The 21,023-nt window shown below is 37.1% G+C and overlaps 1 protein-coding gene across 1 annotated transcript in view; it reads left to right on the top strand.

Moving 5' to 3' along the window:
• The window catches only part of EYS (eyes shut homolog), a 718,119-nt gene that overhangs the window by 677,684 nt on the left and 19,412 nt on the right, over positions 1–21,023 (top strand). The window contains exons 42-46 of the mRNA XM_065730862.1: positions 8,480–8,662; positions 11,542–11,708; positions 11,895–12,039; positions 16,267–16,441; positions 19,299–19,471. Coding sequence (XP_065586934.1) covers positions 8,480–8,662; positions 11,542–11,708; positions 11,895–12,039; positions 16,267–16,441; positions 19,299–19,471 — 843 coding nt within the window. The remainder of the gene's footprint in view (positions 1–8,479; positions 8,663–11,541; positions 11,709–11,894; positions 12,040–16,266; positions 16,442–19,298; positions 19,472–21,023) is intronic.

The raw sequence follows: 21,023 nt of genomic DNA, 5'->3' as shown, positions 1-21,023 counted from the left end.
TGAGAAAAAGAACCAGAACATAATGCATGCTGGGTGCAACCTACTGGATAGCCCTAGCAGCACCAAAGCTGTACATTAGTTTTTGCATTTGAAGATAGTGATAGATTGCCTAATTGTAGTGGTAGAGCAATGTAAATTGTGTTGGAGCTGATTTAAATTGTTTAAGGAAATGAGTGGTCCAGATAACAAATTTATGAGAAGGAAATGGTCCATAAAACTTAGAAGGCTAGGAGCATGAATTTATAATGGATCTTCTGTTCAAAACATAGGAATAATATTGTTTCTCCTGTGAAGATTAGTAACCAAGTGCATGCTACGTGCTGCTTTTTGTATGAAACACAGAAGCCTTTTTCTCCCATAATTGATTGTCTTCATCAGCAAGAAATGTGCAAACCTTAGAGAGACTGTTTGTTAAAATGAACATAACAAATGTACTAGATAGAATTGCAGATTTTATGCCAGCACTGCTGCTCCTTCCAGTACAGATCATTTAGAGAAGACAAAGTAAAAATAACTTGATATGTGGACAGAGACACAGGTGAGCCTTCTGCCACAGTTCTTGCCCATGTCAGAGTTCAAAATGCCATCAGTTAAGAGTTTAAAGACACTCTAAGAACGATATCAAACTTTACAGAAATATTTTAGTTGCTCTTCTGTGGACTGAACAAGCCAAGGGACCTCAGCCATTCCTTATATGTCTTCCCTTCAAGGCCCTTCACTCTCTTTGTAGCTCTCCTTTGGTCACCCTCTGAAAGTTTTACATCCTTTTTATCTTATGGCGCCCACAAACCTTCAGACAGCACTCAAGTTGAGGCCTCATGAAGCGCAATGGAGTGAGGCAATCTCTTCCCTCAACCACTTGCAGATGACCTTTTAGCAACTAGCATAGGATTCTTGGTTTGCAGTGTTAAAAGCCCACATTAAACAAAAAGAAAGTAAGAAAGAAGAGCACAAACACTTACAAAAATGAAAAACAGAGTGTATTTAGCACTGTATATCATCAATATAAAATAATTTGGATCAAAGACAATGACTGTTTGAGTGACTTGACTCAGTCTCTGAAGTGACTTTATGTTTTTTAAGCTGTAGCTAGAGATCCAGAGCATTTAAACTGGATGCTGTTCAAAACAGCTGCTTTGTGTAAAAAGATTGAAGATTCAATCCATAGTCTGATAAATTTTCTTTCACATTTAATTTACTAAATTGTACTTTCTTGTACTGTGTTTTCTGTGGATTATAAATGAAAGTGCCTGTAGCCCCTCCTCCAGTGGTTAGGACTACAATGGTGAAAATGTTTACAAATGGCACCATTTCAGGCCAGATGAACACATATTCTTCAACAGTGCTATGAGGTTGTTTTTTTCTGCACAGTGACTCTTAAATTACCCCCTAGATATTTATTTTGTCTATTTTTAAAAGTTGGTCAGTAAGATACATCAACAACTCACTATGGAGACATGTGAGGCTTAGGTTAGGACAGGAATTGCTTGCCATGTGGAGAGATTTATCATTTCATAAGATCTCAATTTTAAATGAAAAACTATAGTGCTTCCTCCACCCGAAGGTGATGTGTAAGCTCAAACACACCCATATCTTGAAGAATTATAACTAAAAAAAAAGTTTATGAAAAACATGAAGTACAAATGGTTTATTAACCAGGAATGAATATAAACACCTGTAGTTCTCAACCTTTGTTGTGGATAATTATGTATTACACAGTAAATTGGGCCTTTCTGGGAAGCTGCTGTTTGTAATATGGAGAATATTTTGTTATGCTTCAAGAGTAAAGGGCAAGCACTTTGTAAGCTCAGGTAAATTTAAAAGAAAGAAAAGCATTTCAAAGGAATGTGCATTGCAAAGATGAGTAATTGTGTAAACTGCGGTCTTTTAGACCAAGACACTGTGTTTATTTTAGTTCCACTGTGTGAAGGTAATGATATGACAAGATAAAATAGAATCCTAACTGTGGCACTGCATTTCATAAGAACACACACCAAAGAGGGCTGTCCCCAGCATGCATTCACAGCAACCTGTAAAAAAGTCCATTGAAACACATTTCTGAGCAACATTTACATTAATCTTTGCCAGTCCGAAGGGTCCAGAATGTATAGGATGTATTCCCCCATGTATAAAATTCATTTCAAAGTGCCGAAGTGGGAGTAGTCACTTGCTCCAAACTCTGTGGTGTGAAAATCAGCCTGCAAGTGAAGTATTCTCTGCAGCTATGTTTGTCACACAATGTCACCTTCAGAGTGTTCAGGTCCGCAGACTAAATTGTGCAGCTCGGTGACAGTAGATGCCCAAGGGGAATTTCCTCAGATAAAAAAAAAAAAAGAAATCAAACCACATCATGAGTCTTCTGGTTAGTGATAGGAGACTTTGGGGAATGCTGATCAGACTTGCATTTCTTCCTACCCAAGGGCATTTATTTTCTGAGTCATTTGCATTTATCCAAGCTTTAATTTCTTTCTTCCTCTCCCTCCAAAGTGAGGCATGTCATAAATATTGTAAAAAAACAAACATATGCAAACTCACACAAACGCACACACTCAATGTAACTGCTGCAATAGCAGTCTTGCAGATCTGTACTTTCATCACTGAGCAGAGAAATCAGTTTTACTATGTCAAATCTCATCTTCCACTTAGAAGTAAAAGTTACTAGTCCATATGATTACAGAAATAAGCTAAGTTAACAGGGCCCATGGGCTCTATAAGGATTCCACATAACTGTACAACTGACTGCACAAGACACATAAAATATCAGAACTTCTTCTTTGGAGGGAAGTATACATCTGAATTAGCTATTATGTAGACTCCTCCTGTAGTTGCTTTCCAGACATCACACGTCTTCCACTATGCCCTTGAGCTCCATCCAGTTGGCACAGCACCTTCCTTGCAGTTCAACCCCCCCTTAACTTTTTCTCCTTACACTTCCCACAGTTTCTGGTGAGGAAAGTGTGCTGACTGTTAAAGAAAGCAGCTTTTATGTAGAATTAGCAAAACATGTCAACTAAACAGAAGTTTATCTCCCTCATCTCACATCTCTTCTCCAAATTATGCTGGTATCAATTGCTTGCCTGTACAGCTGGCCTTCACTCTCATTTTCACTGTTGGTGTCTGGATAGCTCCCATCCTCCTCAACCTTCTGCACAAAGGACAGGGGAATTGTAGCAGGAAGTTCTTCCTTCACCTTTCAGCCAGCAATCCCTTTTCTAATGCTTTGTAATGTTCTGGAGTGCATAGAGAGAAGTTTCTGCCAGAGCCCTGTGCGAGCAAATTGATACTTAAATCTGTGAATATACAATAAATTGTAGAAATGCATTTGCTTTCTTAAGCCAGTCACTTCCATCAGTAGCATATGTTGTCACTTGAGCATCTACTCTTGCTGCCTCCATAATGAGTAAGAAGAGGATCTGATTTTAAAGTATTTTTTGTAAACTCAGAGAAGGAAATATTTTTCACTCTGTTCATCCACATTTCTGTGCTCAAGAGTAAGCTCTGGTTTATTGAAAGCTGTACCAGAAAGCAGTAAGAGGAATAGTGCTGCAGAATTTTGTGATGACAAAAGACACTTTTATGAGGATCTTTATATAGATCGGAAGACTGGAAAATATGCTTGCCAGCAATTTCCATTCCCTTTTCAATACTCCCTTTTCAAATATGTGAGTTAGTATTTAGGAGAATTGATTAGTACTCATCCCAGATGTATATGGCTGCTCATCTTGGAGTCAGGCACTGAGCTGATAACTGCTCACTGTTAGTCAATTTTAACATAAAGAATTGGGTTATCTAATTGTAATTATATAGCCTAAAGTCTTCACCTCTTCTTAGCCTATTGATTTGTCTTGTTTTTTACAACAATTGTAAAACTGTGCTCCAAGATGTATTGGCAATGAATGCTGAAAGAAGCATTTATTTTAACTTACAACAGAAAATTCAAAGATAATGAAACCATTATTCTCTTTCTTGTCACTTTATTCTCTATTCTTTGCTAAGATTTTTTTGTCAAACTATAAGTGTTGCAGGGTTGTTTTTTTTTTTTATCTCCCATTTTTATATTCATATATGTTAGGATGTAAAGTCCTAGGGAAGTAGGTAGCCAACCACATTAATATATACAGATATATTATATACCTATATGTATATATATATAATGGGATAAGTTGTCATTGTTTGTTTGTACATACCATACCTTATTACAGGTACTTTATTACCTGTTCAGTAGTGGAAATGTAGAAGAGGAGAATGGTAAAAGATGTAGGACTGACAGACACATAGGATAAGATCAAGGTCAAAAAGTTGATAAAAGGCTTCAACCATTCTGTCAGGCACAGTTAATTTGGAGTTTAGTTTTACATGGCTCATAAGCATAGCCATTGGGACACAGCTCTATGACTTTAAGAGCAAAGATGTGGGAATCTGACTTGAGTGGTGCCTAGGCAGAAAAGGGAAAATAACAGTGGAACCCAATGAATGTGGTCAGTTATGCCCTCTGATCATTCTTTGCCTCTAAGTATTTTATGAATAACTATTTGAAGGACTGTTTCTCAAGGAAAAGAGGAAAGATTATACAGTATTCTACTTTGTCAGCTCTGGATTTGTACTGAAAAGACGGAGAGTAGAAGGAAAAGATGGAGTAATCACTGTATTTTTCAAAGTTGATTTATTGACGATTTTCTTTCTTTTTTCTTTTTTTTGTCACTTTGAAGTTAAAATATGTAAGAGTGTGACGAACTATCAAATTTAATTTCAGACTAATGAAGGTCATTGCATGAAAGATATCTCTAAGGCCAAACATTTTACAATGATACACATTTACTGTAACCTTTCATTTTTTCCTGTTATTGGTCCTGATGATAAATAATACTTAGCATAGGGAAGAGTCATGTTTTGAAATGTGGTATAAAATCAATTTTAAAAATCCAGAAACAGACAAAATATGGAAGAAATATCACCTGACAATTTAGATAGATTAGATCAGCAAGAAATGTAAGCTTTTGACTTGGGATTAATTATCATATCTGAATACATTTTGCTCCCCACAGATGGCTGTAGGGAGGACGGTTTAGGAACACTTGCTGCATGTACCTGCCTGCTAAAGATAGGCTGGTTAATTAGATGCTGCATCTCACTTTTAGTAGGTGTCAGAAACTCCTTCAACACTGTGGATAAAACCGTGAAGAATTAAATATGCCTGTGAGGCTACTGTTGCTTTGTGTGATATTCTTGCATTTGGTGACCCTACTTTACCTAAGTATCATCCCACACAGTGGTTAAGCACCATTTCAGGTAACATTTGAGCACTGTGCACACACAAGAGAGAGTTAACCCAGGGGGAAGAAGGGTGGTTGGGGTGTGATAGCTGGTTGGCAAGTGCAGGTGGCACTCCCACAAGTCAGCAATAACATAGTCCAAACAGGGAATTTGAAACTCCCCAAACCTCTCAGTGGATATGAGTTCCTCATTTGGAGAGAAGCCATGCCCTGTTTCCTGCTGGCCTTCTTGCTAACCAGTGTTAAGTACATCTGCATGCCCAGAAACTAAATTTATTCCCATATTAGCAAATTACTGGATTTACTTTCAGTTTAACCTGGGCAATTGTTCTACTGAATTTTATTTGTTACTCTGCTGTTATTCTGAGTTGAATCATTTATCCCAAAAGCAACTGGTCAGTGGTGTCTTGTTACCATATCCTGAAACTACAGGACAACATGGGTATTGTCAAGCACCTACAGTGCTGGATATGTTACAGAAAGTACGTCAGAACCCCAGCAAAATGCATGCTTAGACTCAGAACTGGACAAAAAGACTATAAAGGGTTGAATGTAGATGCTGATGCAGTCAAAGATGGAAATTAAGAAAATTGCACCTTGTCGGGAATTTTGAAAGGAGTTGTGCTCAGACACTCAGGAGTATGAAAATGAAAAGCTCAGTTTGCCAGGAACGCTTAGTGACTGCTCTAGACTGAAGTTGAGACTTCAGTACTCAATTCCTCAGTCCATATCAGACTTTGTAACTCTGAACAATTAATTACGTTTCTGGGTGTCCTACAATTTCCACTCTTTAAGAGCAGGAAAGAAGAAAAAAGAAGTGTTTTCTTTATTTCACAGATAATTATTTCAGAATTTCTAAATTATTCCGTTTTTATGGCAATAGAGAAAAGAAACAAAGGACGTGCAGATCAGTAGGTTGTTGAGGATACACACAAGGTAGGCTTTGTCCCGCATAATTTTAGAAATCTATAGTTCTCTGTCTTACCACCCAAGACTGCTTTTGTATTTGGTGGGGTCAAATATGCATTTTAAAATACTGTTCACCTGTCCTTCATAAGTGACATGTTTTAGATGAAGAAAACTGTATTATAAATGTTCTTTATATTTCCAGTGCTGTAATATATAACATAGGATAGTCAGCTCTTATATAAACACCTACATCAGGTGCCCTCCAGTGGTCAGATGACTACCACCAATGTTCTACTTGTACAGATTGCTTCTAACTGGAAGGCTAATGATCTACATGTGTCTTTCCTTTAATAAATCAAAATAAAAAGAAAAAAGAAAAAGGAAGGAAGAGAAAAGAAAAAAGAAAAAAGAAAAAGGAAGGAAGAGAAAAGAAAAAGGAAGAAAAAAGGAAAGGAAAAGGAACAGAGAAAGAATGAAAAAGAAAGAAAGAGAGAAAAGGCTTCTCATTAAAGGAGCTGTCTGCCTGTCAAAGTTAGCTGAGAAGGTAAAGCAGGTGCAGAATTTGAGCCTTCCTCAGGCATGTTGAAGAAGTCTGAGGGAATGGTAGTGGACTGCAGCCAACACCAAATTTAAATATGGAAGTTGTTGTGTTTCTCCTGTAATCCACATTACTCATAAAGGTCTAAGACCTGAGGTTACATTCAGCCAGGCTTGAGGAACAAACTCTTGGCCAGTTTTCTTGTAATTAGGAGAAAACAACCACTTCATTTGGAAATGTCCTGGCTTCCTGTCACAGAATAAGGCATGTGCCACATCTGAAGCAGTGCTTAATAAATGGAACAGTACACACTGTATTGCTGCAGACCTGAAGTTGTGTCTTGAAGGGTTTTTCAGAGGCTTATGTCTGCACCTTTTGTCAGATTCATATAATAATGTGTTCAGTGTCAATATGGCAAATTTCCAGGGTTGCAAATTTTAAAATATATTCTTCAGACTAAAGATGGTGTTATAATTTGCACAATTACAATTGACTGTTTCTTCCAATTATTTCACACCAGGTGTTTAAAGGTATCCTTGACTAGCACTTCCCAATCTGTTTTGCACATGGTGCAGCTTTGTGTTCCTCCCCAGTCCCTCCTACTGACATCCATCACTGGTAAAGCTGGATCCAGCCACAGTTGCTGTGTAGATCATTGCATATATGTCCTTGAATCCCTTAAATCTAGCCCCACACTCAGTTCTTCATGATTGAACTTTGCTCAGCTATTCTTTCTTTTCATCTTGTTTATCCCTAAGCCTGTCTCGCAATATGAGCAAGATGTTATCTTTGCTCTGAGCACTGACTACAGGAAATAACACCAGCATGGATACTTGGCTCCTGCAGGAGGTGCCTGTGGGCATGTGGCTGTGTGAATCACAGTTCTATCGACAGTTTACCAGTATAATTGTGTGTAGAGACTATATTATTTGCAATTTTGCCTGCTTTTTAATCCCACCATTTTTCCTCAGTAAAAAGTACAAACTTTTGCATCACCATTCTGTTTGAATGAATTTGTAACCTTCACTGAGTTTGAGGAAGAGAGAGCTAGCAAAGCTATTTTCGCAAGTTATGTTCTTTGCTTGGTTAATGCCCAACAGAAAGTAATTTTTTTATTAAATTGAACTTAAATAATAACTTTTAAAAAGTTAAATAAGTTGTCAGTTCTGTAAATCAGACATTTTTATAAACTCGATTCCTGGATATCCAAGCAATATATGGAATCACAGGATCATTAATTTTGGAAAAGACCACTAAGATCTTCTAGTCCAGCCACTAATTCGAATGACACAGCAATACAGCAAGTAATGTGGAACAATATAATTCATGTAGGTCCTATTTATTGGGCTGCAAGTTCATCATTTCATGGCATGTTTTTAACCTCTTCAGCACATCCCTGCTCACTTTCACTTGGAGGTGCATTAAAAATGGCTTTACTTTTAGCAGGAGAATTTATTTGTGAGTTTTCTTTTGTCTGTCAGAGCTCTGAGTAAATATTGCACTTTTATTTAGAACAATGCTATATCGAGACCAGGAGATGGCAGTAGTTGCCAATAATTACGTTGTAAAGGAAGTTTGTTTATAAAATTATAAAAGACAAATAATGTGTGCGCATGTGTAGAAGAATGCAGAATAACAATTTCTCTGTGTGTCATTTACTTGTTTTTAAGTTCTAAAATGAACTATTAAATGCAAATTTCATATACAAATGTTAAAGAATTTGCCCTAACACTGATTCTTGTTTTTATATTTAATGCAGCTATTAATATTACCCAGCATAGTTTCAGTGGCACAGATGCCTTTGGATACACTTCATTCCTGGCTTATTCTACAATCCCAAATATCACCTTCTACTATGAATTCCACTTAAAATTTCAGTTGTTAAACCACCATTCAGCTTTACAAGACAACTTGATATTTTTCACTGGACAGAAGGGCCAAGGTAAGCTTTTATATTATTACATATTACAGACTTGAAAACATTCCACATATAAGCAGGATGATATAATGTCTTTAGGAAGGAATTCATCTCCTCAGTACTTTTTGTTGTGTAAACACACAGTAAGATCACAGAAATGTTTGGGTTTTTTTTTTCCATAAAAAGAAGTATAACCACATTAAACACCATAAACAAGTTATCTGATGCTTGAGGTAGCAGGTGTCTGAATAAAATATATGATAACTACAATATTAAAAATGTTTTTCAGTTATCAGCATAATTTTCATGATTAATTACATTTATTTGGCGGCCAGTTTTGGAAGATGCTGCCTCAAATCTTCTTACACCAATGCTTACTTTAATGGAAAGTCAGTTCAACTATCCAGAATGTCACAGCCATTCTGTCTTTTCTTCTTCTTGTGCCCTCAAACAGCTTGCCACAGAAACAACCATGAATTGCTGCTGCTATCACAAAGGCTGCACTTCCATGGTCCACAGGACTGACATACAGTCCTGGGGCAACCAGGATTGGCTTCTGTGTTCTTTACATAAAATACTAGACCTTAACCCTGACATCACTCAGTGCAAGTTAACCCAATAGAGCTGTAACTATATAGCAAAATATTCCACTCAGTCTGAATAACACAGCTCAGAAGTATATTTCATAAATGTCTTACAAGTACTCTGCACTGAGATTTTAACAATGCTTTACATATATTTGCACAGGAACCCTCTGTAGTAGGCTCACATAGCATCAGCACTGAATGAGGTAAAATATGATGACGTGTGTCTTCACCATTTTAGCATTACTGACAAGATGGGACCCACAATACTGATTAATGCTGAGAAAAAAAAATTAATGAAATCTTACTGCAAACACACAGCACTCAGAGTGGAAACTATTTATCATTTATAGATCATAGGAAAGGTTTCACTTATTTTTACCATACTTGCTTGTGAATTACAATACAAGCTGGCTTTTGCATTTAGGGCTGTGACATGGGATTGTAGATGGAGAAAATTTTGTCTGTCTTTTTCACCTAGTCAATTAGAAATTGTGCATGAAGTTGTTACTGCCAAAAATCACATTCATCTGGTCATTCAGAAAGCAGTTTGCAGACATCAGTGTTCCCATCACTAAATTTTAATAATAGTAATAGAATCATGGGATGGTTTGGGTTGGAAGAGACCTTTAAAATCATCTAGTTCCAACCTCCCTGCTATAGGCAGGGAAACCTGCCCCTAGACCAGGTTGCTCAAAGCCCCATCCATCCTGGCCATGAATGCCTCCAGGGTGGGGACATCCACAATCTCTCTGGGCAGCTTGTTCCGGTGTCTCACCATCCTCACAGTGGTGAGGGTAATAAATAATAAATAATTAATAGCTCTCACATAAAATAAATGAAGCAAATGCTTAGGACTTTCAACGACAGAAACCAACCACAGCATTTATGAACATTTCAGCAACCTTGGAAGCAGAATTTTAAACTGTTGGTACAAAAATTGTAGGAAGCAACCAAATAAAAGCCAAATAAAAACAACAATCTTTGCTCAGTTTAGAAAAAAAAAATCAAATATAAAATAAAAATATAAATGGGGAAAAGTAACCTGTTTCTCTTTTCAGCTGCAACAATCAAAACAGAATGCAAAACAATTGTTTGAATGTATATAATGAAGATCCAAATAACTATTTCTTTGCACCAAAATGTGTTTCAGAAAGGTTTGCCTGCGATTTGTACCCTTTAGTGTCAGAGTTATAGTGCAGTACTGTTTTTGCAGCCATATATGGCTTAGCTGAACTTAAAAAAAAATTCTTAGTCGGTCTTCCATGGTGTCATTTTTATTAGCCAGAATGCTACATTCTGAAATTATTATGCAGCTGTCAGGTGGAAACTTGGCTTATTACCATCAGCATCAAATTTTTTTTTCATGAACACCATCAGCCAATAGCAACACATCTCCCCAGCTCTGTGTCACACAGGTGTGGGCAGCAGCACACCAGCTGCCAGCAAGACAGAGACAGTGGTTTTATTAATTTTCCTCTAAGTTGAAATGGATAGGAGATTGAATAACTCCCATTCTCATTACCAGAAAGCAGTATTTCTTACCAAGGGAACTTTATTTATTTCACTGAAAGGAAATGCTGCTGTTCCAACAATTTACTTTTATCAAATGTTAAGGAATAATACTATCTCTGTAAGGAGTCTGAGATTTTCCACAGCCTCCATCTTGCTATAAGAAAGGATTTTTAACATTCTGTTTTCCCGTTGCTCCATTTCATCCCCTTCCTCTTAGCATTCTCTTGCAGTATCCTCTCTTGTCACTGACACAGGTCCAAAACAAGGATATGATCATTCTACGTTCCCAGGATCTAACCAGCATCTTTGTTGGTGTATCACAATCCTTGAATCAGCTTTCATCTCACGTTAATTCCCATATTTGATTTGGATTAATATTGTGGCTAACTTCTTGTGAAGCATTGCCAGATGTTGTCTAACACACAGATGTCTGACATCTTCCTCTTACCCCGATGAAGCATTTATACCAAAAGTCACCCTTATTCTACTATCTCACTTGACACTGAAGCTCTCACAGACTAACAGTCCTCTGGATTTCTCCTGCTCCTAGTGTATATGTCCCCTTCTTCAGTTCTCAGATCTGTGGCTTTCCAGTGGCTTGCATCCCTTGTGAGAAGGAGCCGGGGCTGCCCCCCACCCCAGTGCACACTTTGGTACTCAGAAAGAAGGAGTCTGGAGTGAAGCAGTGAAGTTGGGCCTGGCAAAAGTGGGAGGAAGTGCACCACAAACTGGTGTATTTTCAGTGGATTTGGAGAATGTTTTATGTGTCAGTATTCACTGAATCCTGAAATAATGTCTTTTCAGGTCTAAATGGAGATGATTTTTTGGTGTTAGGCCTCCGTGATGGCAAAGTAGTATATAGCTACAATCTAGGTTCTGGCACAGCGACAATCATTAGCAAACCACTTGACCTTACACTCAATATTCACGTCATCCATCTTGGCAGATATCTCCAGAAAGGCTGGCTGAAGGTAAGAAATACTTTATTTTAGAAAGGTACACATTTAGATGATAATGTGTTGCTTCATTTCTACATATTAAAACATTAAAATGACTGCTTTATGTTTCCCTGCTAAGTTTGGAGGGTTCTCTTCGTTAGTATTTCCCAAACACAGTAAAATCCTTTGTTGTAACAATTATGCATGTTTCATTGAAAGGTGGATGATCAGAAGAATAAAACCGCCACTTCTCCTGGGAGGCTGGTTGGACTCAATGTCTTCAGTCAGTTTTATTTAGGGGGCTATCATGAGTATACTCCAGAACTCCTACCCAAGGGATCCAGGTTTAAGAATGGCTTTCAAGGTAAAGATTATACTCTTTTCAATCCCTGCTAAACTGTTCATGAGATTCCACTTGGCCATTGCTCCTCTATCAAGGAAGAAACCAGGAAAATGAGAAGAATATAGAGACCAAAGGTAAAAGTAAAAGCCTAGACAGTGGACTAGAAGGGCAGAAGAAATTTTAGGTCATTCTTGTTTGCCAGTTCTTATACCATGATAATACAGGGCAAATAGTGAGGAGCTCATCACATCTGAGCACAAAGTCCAAATTCAAGGATGACTTAAAAGGTAGTGTATTTGTTTGATAATTGTCCCTTCCAGTACCTGAAGGAGGCCTACAGAAAAGCTAGGGAGGTAGCAACAGAATGAGGGGAAATGGCTTTAAACTGGAAGAGGGTATATTTAGACTGGATATTAGAAAGAAATTATTTGCTCTGTGGGTGGTGAGACACTGGAACATGTTGCCCATCAAAATTGTGGATGCTCTCACCCTGGAGGGGTTCAAAGCCCAGCTGGATGGGGCTTTGAGAACCTGGTCTAGAAGGAGATGTCCATGCCTATAGCAGGGTGTTGGAACTAGATGATCTTAAAAGTCACTTCCAACCAAAACCATTTTATGATTCTATAATTCAAGATCTGAAGATAAGGAATCTATAATATGTGAGCTGACAAAGCAAGATATGAACAGGTGAGGAGAGCATCATGGCATCAAATATTTAGTTATAAGTTAAAATTAAAGATTTGTGATAGTTCACAATAAGCTACAGGGAAAGCAGACAAAAATAGACCATATTTGTCCATAGTTCTATGACAATACTAAGGTGGAAATCTTTTCTGTCAGGGCAGCCATAGATGTAGCAGACACCACTTAAGTTCTTAACAGCAGTGGCAGATAGCACTGTAGGTGGGGTGTCAAAAAAAAGAAGGGCTGTGATTTGTAAACTGACTGGGGTGAAAGCTATCAATTACCTTTCAAGTGAAAAAATTACTGATAGGAAGTCCCAAGTATGGTCTAAGAAGCCATGAGGCAAAAGATTATAATCTCAAAGGTAGCATATCCTCTGTAGTTCACCGTCTTAATGCATCTTATTTCAGCTTACTGAAATGCTTATCAAACTGAATTCAACACACAGTCAGGAAGTTCTTTTGAGTTCCCCTTGCAAACTTGGCTGTGACAGAAAACTTCTCCACTATTCAGAATATTTGGCAGTGTCTCATTAGAAGAGGCCCAGAACTGGCAGAGTAAAGGGAATCCAGGTCAGAGAGAAGGCACATTCATCAGCTGATCCCTCCACAGAAGTTTGTATAGTGATTGCACAAATTGTTGTTCTTAAAGTCTTTCATCCGCATCTCACTGACCAACACTTAAATAAGAAAATAAATGAAAAAATCAGTTGAATTCATAAAGCTCTGCCAAAAGCCTCTCTAATGTGTACTATATGCTTTATTTATAAATGCTGAAGAACTGACCTAAGTGTTCTGCTGGGACAGTCAAATAAGTCATAGTCACAAATGTCATAATTTTCCATTATGGCCTCACCAGTTCTTGGGTACTCACTGTGCTTTCCATTGCTTACACAGAGCTCTGGGCTGCTTTTTCTTAGCACTCTAGTAAGACTCAAGAGAACAGAACATACTTTAACTACTGCTGATAAAAGAGATGAAACGTTAAGATTTACTGAGTTAAGTGGTGGCCTAAAACCACAGCTGTAAAAAGGGATATAATATGAAACTTACCAATAAATAAACATCAAACTAGGTTGTTTGTTTTTTTAATTGATTAACGTGAGTTTTTAAATTACCAGTTATGTGACAGTATAAGGAGATCTACAAAATGTGTGTAATAAGAAAAAATCCAATTTAAGAAAGCTTTCTATTCTAAAGCTGTTCAAAATGTTAAAATAGTTATCTTGCTACATTTTGTTCAAACTAAGTTATGATTATATTAAAAATATATATCTTCCAAAGATTACTTTGGTAATCTAATGGCAAGTCTTCCAAAAGTGAAGGAAAAAAAAAAGAAACAGAAAAGCAGAGCTATAAGATTAAAATATATATTTCAGTATTTAGGTATTTAAAGAAGAAGCATTTGTTTTTCAAATCTACTTACTGAATTATTCCCTGAGGGACTAAAAAGCCACAGGTCATACAGTTTGCACCTTACATTTCTTATACTTTGTCATCATGTCAAATATTTATAAATCCAAGATCAAAAATTTTTGTCGCGAGTAAATAACTTCAAACAACATTGCCATAGAAGATGGCCTATAACATAAAGTTAGGTCCAATGAGCATTAAAGTATATTGGGATTTCTCAAGCCATTCTGGAAACATTACTTTTTTAGATGGTGAAAATCACATTTGTCTTACTATACTGATATATTAAGAGTCAGCAAATGTTCATGCCAGTGAAAGGTGCGAAGACTGCTATTCTCTAATACTTCTTTGCATAAAAATATTATGGTCAAAGGGAGAAGTCCCAAAACTATAGCAAGTCAAAGCATTTGCAAATCAAACATCTTGATAAATGTTCCAACGTTCTTAACAAGATCAGAACTATTTCAATAAACAGTGAGGCACAAAGAAGTGATCTATTTCCAGAATTCTCACACAATTTCTGTAATAATAGGTAGGTAATAATTGGTAATAAAATTGTAGGCAATAATTAATTTGAAGTCCTTGACTATGGAGTAAACAATAGAAAAAGTTCCTATGTTTGTTATCTAAGTTGAAGAAAAACCCATAATTGAGCATTTATTATGTCTTCCGTGTGCAAGTTTGTTTCTAAAGTGATTTCGGTGCATTACGAAATACCTTATATCAAGTGAATTTATAAAAAAAAGTTTGATTTGTTGTGGTCTTCCTTTTTCCATATAATATTAAAAATATATTAAAATATAATATTAAACAGAAAGCTTCTTACATGCACTGCTGTATAGCTACTACTCTTAATGATCTTGACCAATCTCAGCTAAATGTTGTACATCAGGTATGGAAAGGTATGAGTATTTCCAGGTACATTATTGCACTGTTTAAATCCTTGTAAAATGGATTAAAATCTGATTTTTAGTTTTAAATTGCATATATTAATGTGCAGATTGGGATGGCATTCCAGAAATGCTTAAAGCTTCCTTACATATGGCTCTACATCACTTGCCCAGGTGCATTTTGAGAAATTACTTGGAATTTGATCCAAAAGTATATAATATAATATGTAGCATAATATTCAGCTTTGCAGTATATAAATAAGCACACAGACCTAGAATATTGGTTCAGAAATGCCGATAGAGTGTTAGACTTTTCAGGTTCACTAGCCCATGCATTCACTAAAAAGAACAAAGACTCTTCAAAGGGACTTCACTCTGAAGTTCTCACTCTTTTAACTTAGGATACCAATGTATTAGCAGATTAAAGGAATGTCAGCTTATGGATCTAGTCAATTTGCACACAATCATTTCAACAAATAAATTCTTGCAATGACCTCTGACATGGAGGTCTGTAACAAAAATGCTATTAGGTGTATTTAGGGACTACATAATCCAAGGACCCTTCACGAGCCTGGTTGTAGCTATACTGTTCTGGAAGTAGTAAAAGTTACTCTTACAGTTGTGGCTACGCAAGGTCACTTGCCCACCGGACAGAGGAGAAGGCCCTGGCACTACTTAACTCATTACCGTAGATCAAACTTTTGAATCCAAGTATATACATACTGTAAAATGTTTTAGTCATGTGCCATGTGATCTATGTGTCACAGGGACTGAAGCATTCACCCCCCCCATAAGGGGTCCTTTTCAGCAATTCAAGTCCACATTCTCTGCCTGCAGTTAGTTGGTGCTCTCCGGATTCCTATATATTTGACATTGAACATATTTACTGTCCTCTGCTCTACATTTTTAAGACCTATTTTATCTGATGCAGTTGCATTCTTGTAAAAGCATGTGTGTGAAAATACAAGTTTACACCCACATCATTCATTAGTCTCTGACATTATTCTGTCTGCTCCTTGAGAAATGACTTCTGTTGTTTTACGTGCCATTAATGAAGGGTCTTATAATCATTCACCCGTGTACTGAGCAGAAAATAGCCAGCATAACTTCAGCTCCTGGAGATGGTATGACTGCCCATCCATCAACTGAAGACATTCTGGTGGAACCCATTCAATGACAGATTACAGAGTACTGTTGTTTGATTTGTTTTGTCTTCTTGTACCTGTTTTAAACTCCATTTCTTTCTCCTTTCTACATCTAAGGTTGCCTTTTTGACGTGCAAGTTCGCACCAATATGAATCAGAAGTTCAAATCACCAGGGACTCCAGAAGGTCACCCCAATTCTGGTCGCAGTGTTGGGCAGTGTAAAGCTTCTCCATGCAGCCTAATAAGATGCAGAAATGGTGGGAAGTGTGTGGAAAGTGGCTCTACTGTTTAGTAAGTATAAAAAAAACGTTTCTGGGCTACAGAATAGACTGATCTCTGGGCTTAATAGCTATGATAATTTAGTTTCTGATGACAGAAGTCCCCAGAAATCTATCTTATTAGAAAGGAAAAAAAAACATTGAAGAGTTTTGTTTCATTTCAACACCCCATCCCTGGAGGTGTTCATGGCTGGGTGGGATGGGGCCCTGAGCAGACTGATGTGGTGGGTAGCAGAAATAGTTTGCTTGTTTTTATTCTGTAGTGACCTTGTGCTGCATTATGCTCCTGCCCTCATATTTCAGGGCAGCTGTGTTGTCACAAACAATATACAGGCATGTATGTACTAGTAATGGCCAGTTTCACTTCTCACAAAATAAATAAAGAAATCAAAATTCAATGGAAAAAGAAATAGTATTTTAGAAATTGTCAAAAAGGTGTGATGTAGCAGTCATATGACTTTCACTGATGTATAGTGTCTGTCAGTAATGTCTTGCTTTTCTCAGAGGAATTTCCATTTGTTCTTAAATCATCTGTGTTCCTCAGTATAGCATCGTCCTTGATTTGTGTTCAAATATGGATTTTTTGTGCTGAAATGAGATTTCCTCAAAAGTTTTTCTTACTATTTTGAGCTATTTTTATGTCTTGCTTCCACTACTCTGACAGAAATTGTGCAGTGTCATTAGGCTGTGCATTCAGTTTCTACAGGACAATACTTTGATTTAAATACAGGCAGTAATATATAGCATTAAACTTGACATTCTGGCCAGCATCTGAGCAAAGCTACATTGTTTAACAAAATTAAGAGGAAATATTTGAATAATAAAATAAGCAATTTTATGTTCAAGAAACAATAGTATCCTCCATTATTTCATTTATGGCTCAAAATCATAAGCAACAGAAAATTATGTTTCTGCAAAAGTAGTGTCTCCTATTTATTTCCATGAAAACAAAACATATACAGAGAGCATAATAGTACTATTTGATAGAGATAATTCCCTGCTACGAAACACTATTTTTCAACATAGCTGCCACCATTAGCTATGAATTTTCATTGGCAACGAACAAGAGTCTGCATGCCATGCTCATAAAAGTCTGCATGGCAATCCAGAATGTGTCTTATCCTTCATGTCACTGTTGCCACTGCTGAAACACACCACTCACTGCCACACTGTGCTCACATCCACTGTTTGGTCCCCATCAATGTTCAGCAAACATCAATGAATATCAGTGGGTGCAGATTTTTCCACATGGAAAAATTCTGTTCAATACACATGTTTTTGCTTCTGTATCAGACTCCATTTTGTCAGACTGCTCCTCTGCTGCTATCTGTCACACAGCAACAAAATGCAATGGGATGTTGGTGAGAAGGTTCAGCCTTAAGTGCCATACCACCAACATCTGCCTCTGATGTCATGGGCCAACATAATAAAATAGGAAGCATTACTTTCAGGGCAGTTCTTGTACCTCTAACAACATTGCCTATGAAGTGTTATGGCCATTGCTTATTGCTGAAGTGAGAGAAAAAGTGTGCTTTCTCTGTACTTTGAACAGAATACATCATGGGTGGGGTTGAGTTTGCAGAATGTAAGCCTGTACTGTCCCTTAGGTACCCTTGGGTAGACCACTTGTCCTTCAGATGCACCTTTGAACATTTTCAGTTTTCTATCATATCTCTGAGGCATATGTGGATTTGTCAGTTTTCTATAGCATTTCAAATAGCACTTGCAGCCTGGTCTCAGAAAATTAAATCCTATCTCCATACGGTACAAGGACACCCCATGAAATAAGCTGCTGTTTTATTATCAGGTTGGATTTCATTCAAAACAGATTTCAGTGCAAGAATAGAGCTAATTGTCAATGAAAGGACATGCTTTTATAGTTTGTAAGAAAAAAAGGCATATCTCTATTTAATTATTATGTTTTAGATCCAAAAAATATAACTTAGCTTATTTAATAGGATACCTTTACAGTATTTCATTGTACTTTGTTTAAATACCATTAATTTTATTCCAGTCTTCATTTCTTCCCACTCCACTTTAGACTTAGAGCACTTTTATTGACAGATCTCCTCCATTACTCAGCATCTTTCAGTTCCAATCCATGAGAAACCTAAGAAATATATCCATATTCTGGAGATGAATATCTCCAGTAGTTTGGGCTGGCATATTATGGCCAATACTAGCCTGTATGATTTTAAGATGCCCTACAGCATTTGAGATATATATGATATTAATAAGCATGACACAAGACCTGGGAGAGATCAGTGTCTTTCTGGAACTGTAGTCAGAGGTCAGATGTGACACCCCAGGGAGCTTTAGTTGGCACTACACATCTGCCTTGCCTTTGTTGACCTAACTCATTAGGTAAATTAATTGAGACTCTCATCTCCATTGAGTAAATACTCAAATGTAGACACCCACTCTCAGGTGCATCTTCACACATTTAAATGTCTGAATCTGCAGGGCTGAATCCCTGGTTTACTGATATAAGGAAATTTTACACCCTGTTTGACACTATGCACTTTGACTCATCATCCTAGTTTATGCAACTGGAGCTATCTTGAGTTATTTGTAGAGCAAAACACACAGAAAAAAAATCTGCAAGTTTTATTGTTTCTTGTGGATATTAAGACTATAACTCAAGTATTAAAAATAATGTGTTCTGTATTATATACAATTTTCTCACAATAAAATAACATATCAAAAAAGATGAACAATAAACTTTGTTACTGTGTTCTTTTGTTAGCTGTTCTGGAGCAGAAGATTAAATATAGGAATTCAAGACTTGAAAATCTTCATTACTTTGTTACTGAAACATTGATTCCTTTTGGTAATAATGCTGCATTCTTTCCTTTTGCTTACCACCATAGTTGTGACTGCCTGGCTGGATGGAAAGGTGCATTTTGCACAGAAATTGTGACAGTATGTGATCCAGAGCATGATCCTCCACATCTGTGCAAGCAAGGAGGTACCTGTGTGCCACTGCCTAATGGCTACACGTGTCACTGCCCTCTAGGAACTAGTGGTATCTATTGCGAACAAGGTATGTCAAATGAATAGCACACAATAATAGAGTTAATAATAGAGAAAATAATGTCCAAGCAGATAAAAAACAGTATTTTGTTGCTTATGAGTGTAATATGAAATAGTCGCACAGTACAAAACAGATTTTATTTAAGAAAGTGGTGCTCCTTTCTATTAGAAAAAAATCAAGTCATTTAAACCTATGAAATGCTAGATATTGTTCTCTGACATTGCTTATTTTCATCACCTTTTTTCCCTCTGTTTCTTTCTGGTTTTGTTTTTGTTACAAATTAATCAACTAAATTCAGAGGCAGTTAGGCATTGTTGGGTACGTTGTTGAAGGGAACAGGACACATTCCAGAGTAATGTTGAAGTGATTCCATGCTTAGTTCAGTTCCCAGGCCCACCTTAATGAAGTACATTGAGACATATACTTAAGAGATCAGAGGAACACTGGGACCTTATCCAGCCTCCACTGACACTAACGGAGAGGCAGCTGTTGACTTCACTAGGTGCTGGGTACAGATGCCCAGAGAACTTCCACCACTTCCTGTGATAATCTTCAGGTGCCTGCTCGCCCTGGTTTTCTTCCAGTGTATCACCATAGATATATGTCCTCAATCTGCCCGTCTTTTGTGTCTTACACTTACTTATAGGAATCCTTTATCAAGGTGTTTTATTCTGTGAGAAATTGTAAATATGAGTATCCAACATTGGATACACAAGTTCAACATGTTCAGGGACTTCTCTAAGAGAGCTTTGTGCATAGAGATGTAGTATGGGCTGCACCCTCTATTCTGCACGTTCAAGCTATTAAGTTCAAGCTAGCATTGCAGAAATGTGAACTTCTTTCAGAGTGCTCTCTTTACATCTTTTGAAGAACACTGGTTACTGTTAAATAGCTCTTGTTTCAATCTGCCTGCCAAGGTCCAGCCTCCCTTGTTGCTGTGTCTATAGAGCAAGCTTCAAACACAAAATTGAGGAGCTGAACAGTTTTTTACTTGATTTTAAGTCCTCACCCATTGATACAGTTTAAAATTCCCAAATCAAAGAGAATATTTTCTGGAAAGCTGTTCCTAAAATTTTTAACCCATGGCCACAGCAGCCTAAAAGAAGATTGTTATTCTCTTAGTAATTCCTTTACCTGGTAAACACATTGCACGAGTGTGCAATCTTCTGGCTTGCTTGGCCACAGTGAGTGAAGAGGAATTGTCTTTGCACATAAAATATATAATATAATTGATGTATATAAGTAACAAAGCTTCTTTATAGATATATTAATATTATTAAAACTTTAAAAAAGAGAGTAACAAAAGCATAAAACAAGTGAGTTGGGCACATCTGCAAATAGAGGGTTCCTCTCTGTTTTATTTAAAAGCTTTCTTTTTGTAAATAGGGTCTGTTGGTCCTCCCCACAGTCTTTGCCCTGCCTTTAACCTTACTCTGGCAGAGTAATTAATTATCATGAGGTTTTTGGAAGCACAGTTTGCACTTTTAGTGGCTGGCAAACTGGTAAAAAACAGCTGTTTATCAAGACTGAATATCTTATCTCTGGATTTATGGTGGTTATT

This window comes from Cyrtonyx montezumae, unplaced genomic scaffold, assembly GCF_038088225.1.
Source record: "Cyrtonyx montezumae isolate F1298 unplaced genomic scaffold, pur_monq_1.0 scaffold_13, whole genome shotgun sequence".
In the NCBI taxonomy this organism is placed as follows: Eukaryota; Metazoa; Chordata; class Aves; order Galliformes; family Odontophoridae; genus Cyrtonyx; species Cyrtonyx montezumae.
The sequence above is the reverse complement of the archived record's forward strand: the minus strand, read 5'-3'. Positions and strand labels throughout refer to the sequence as shown.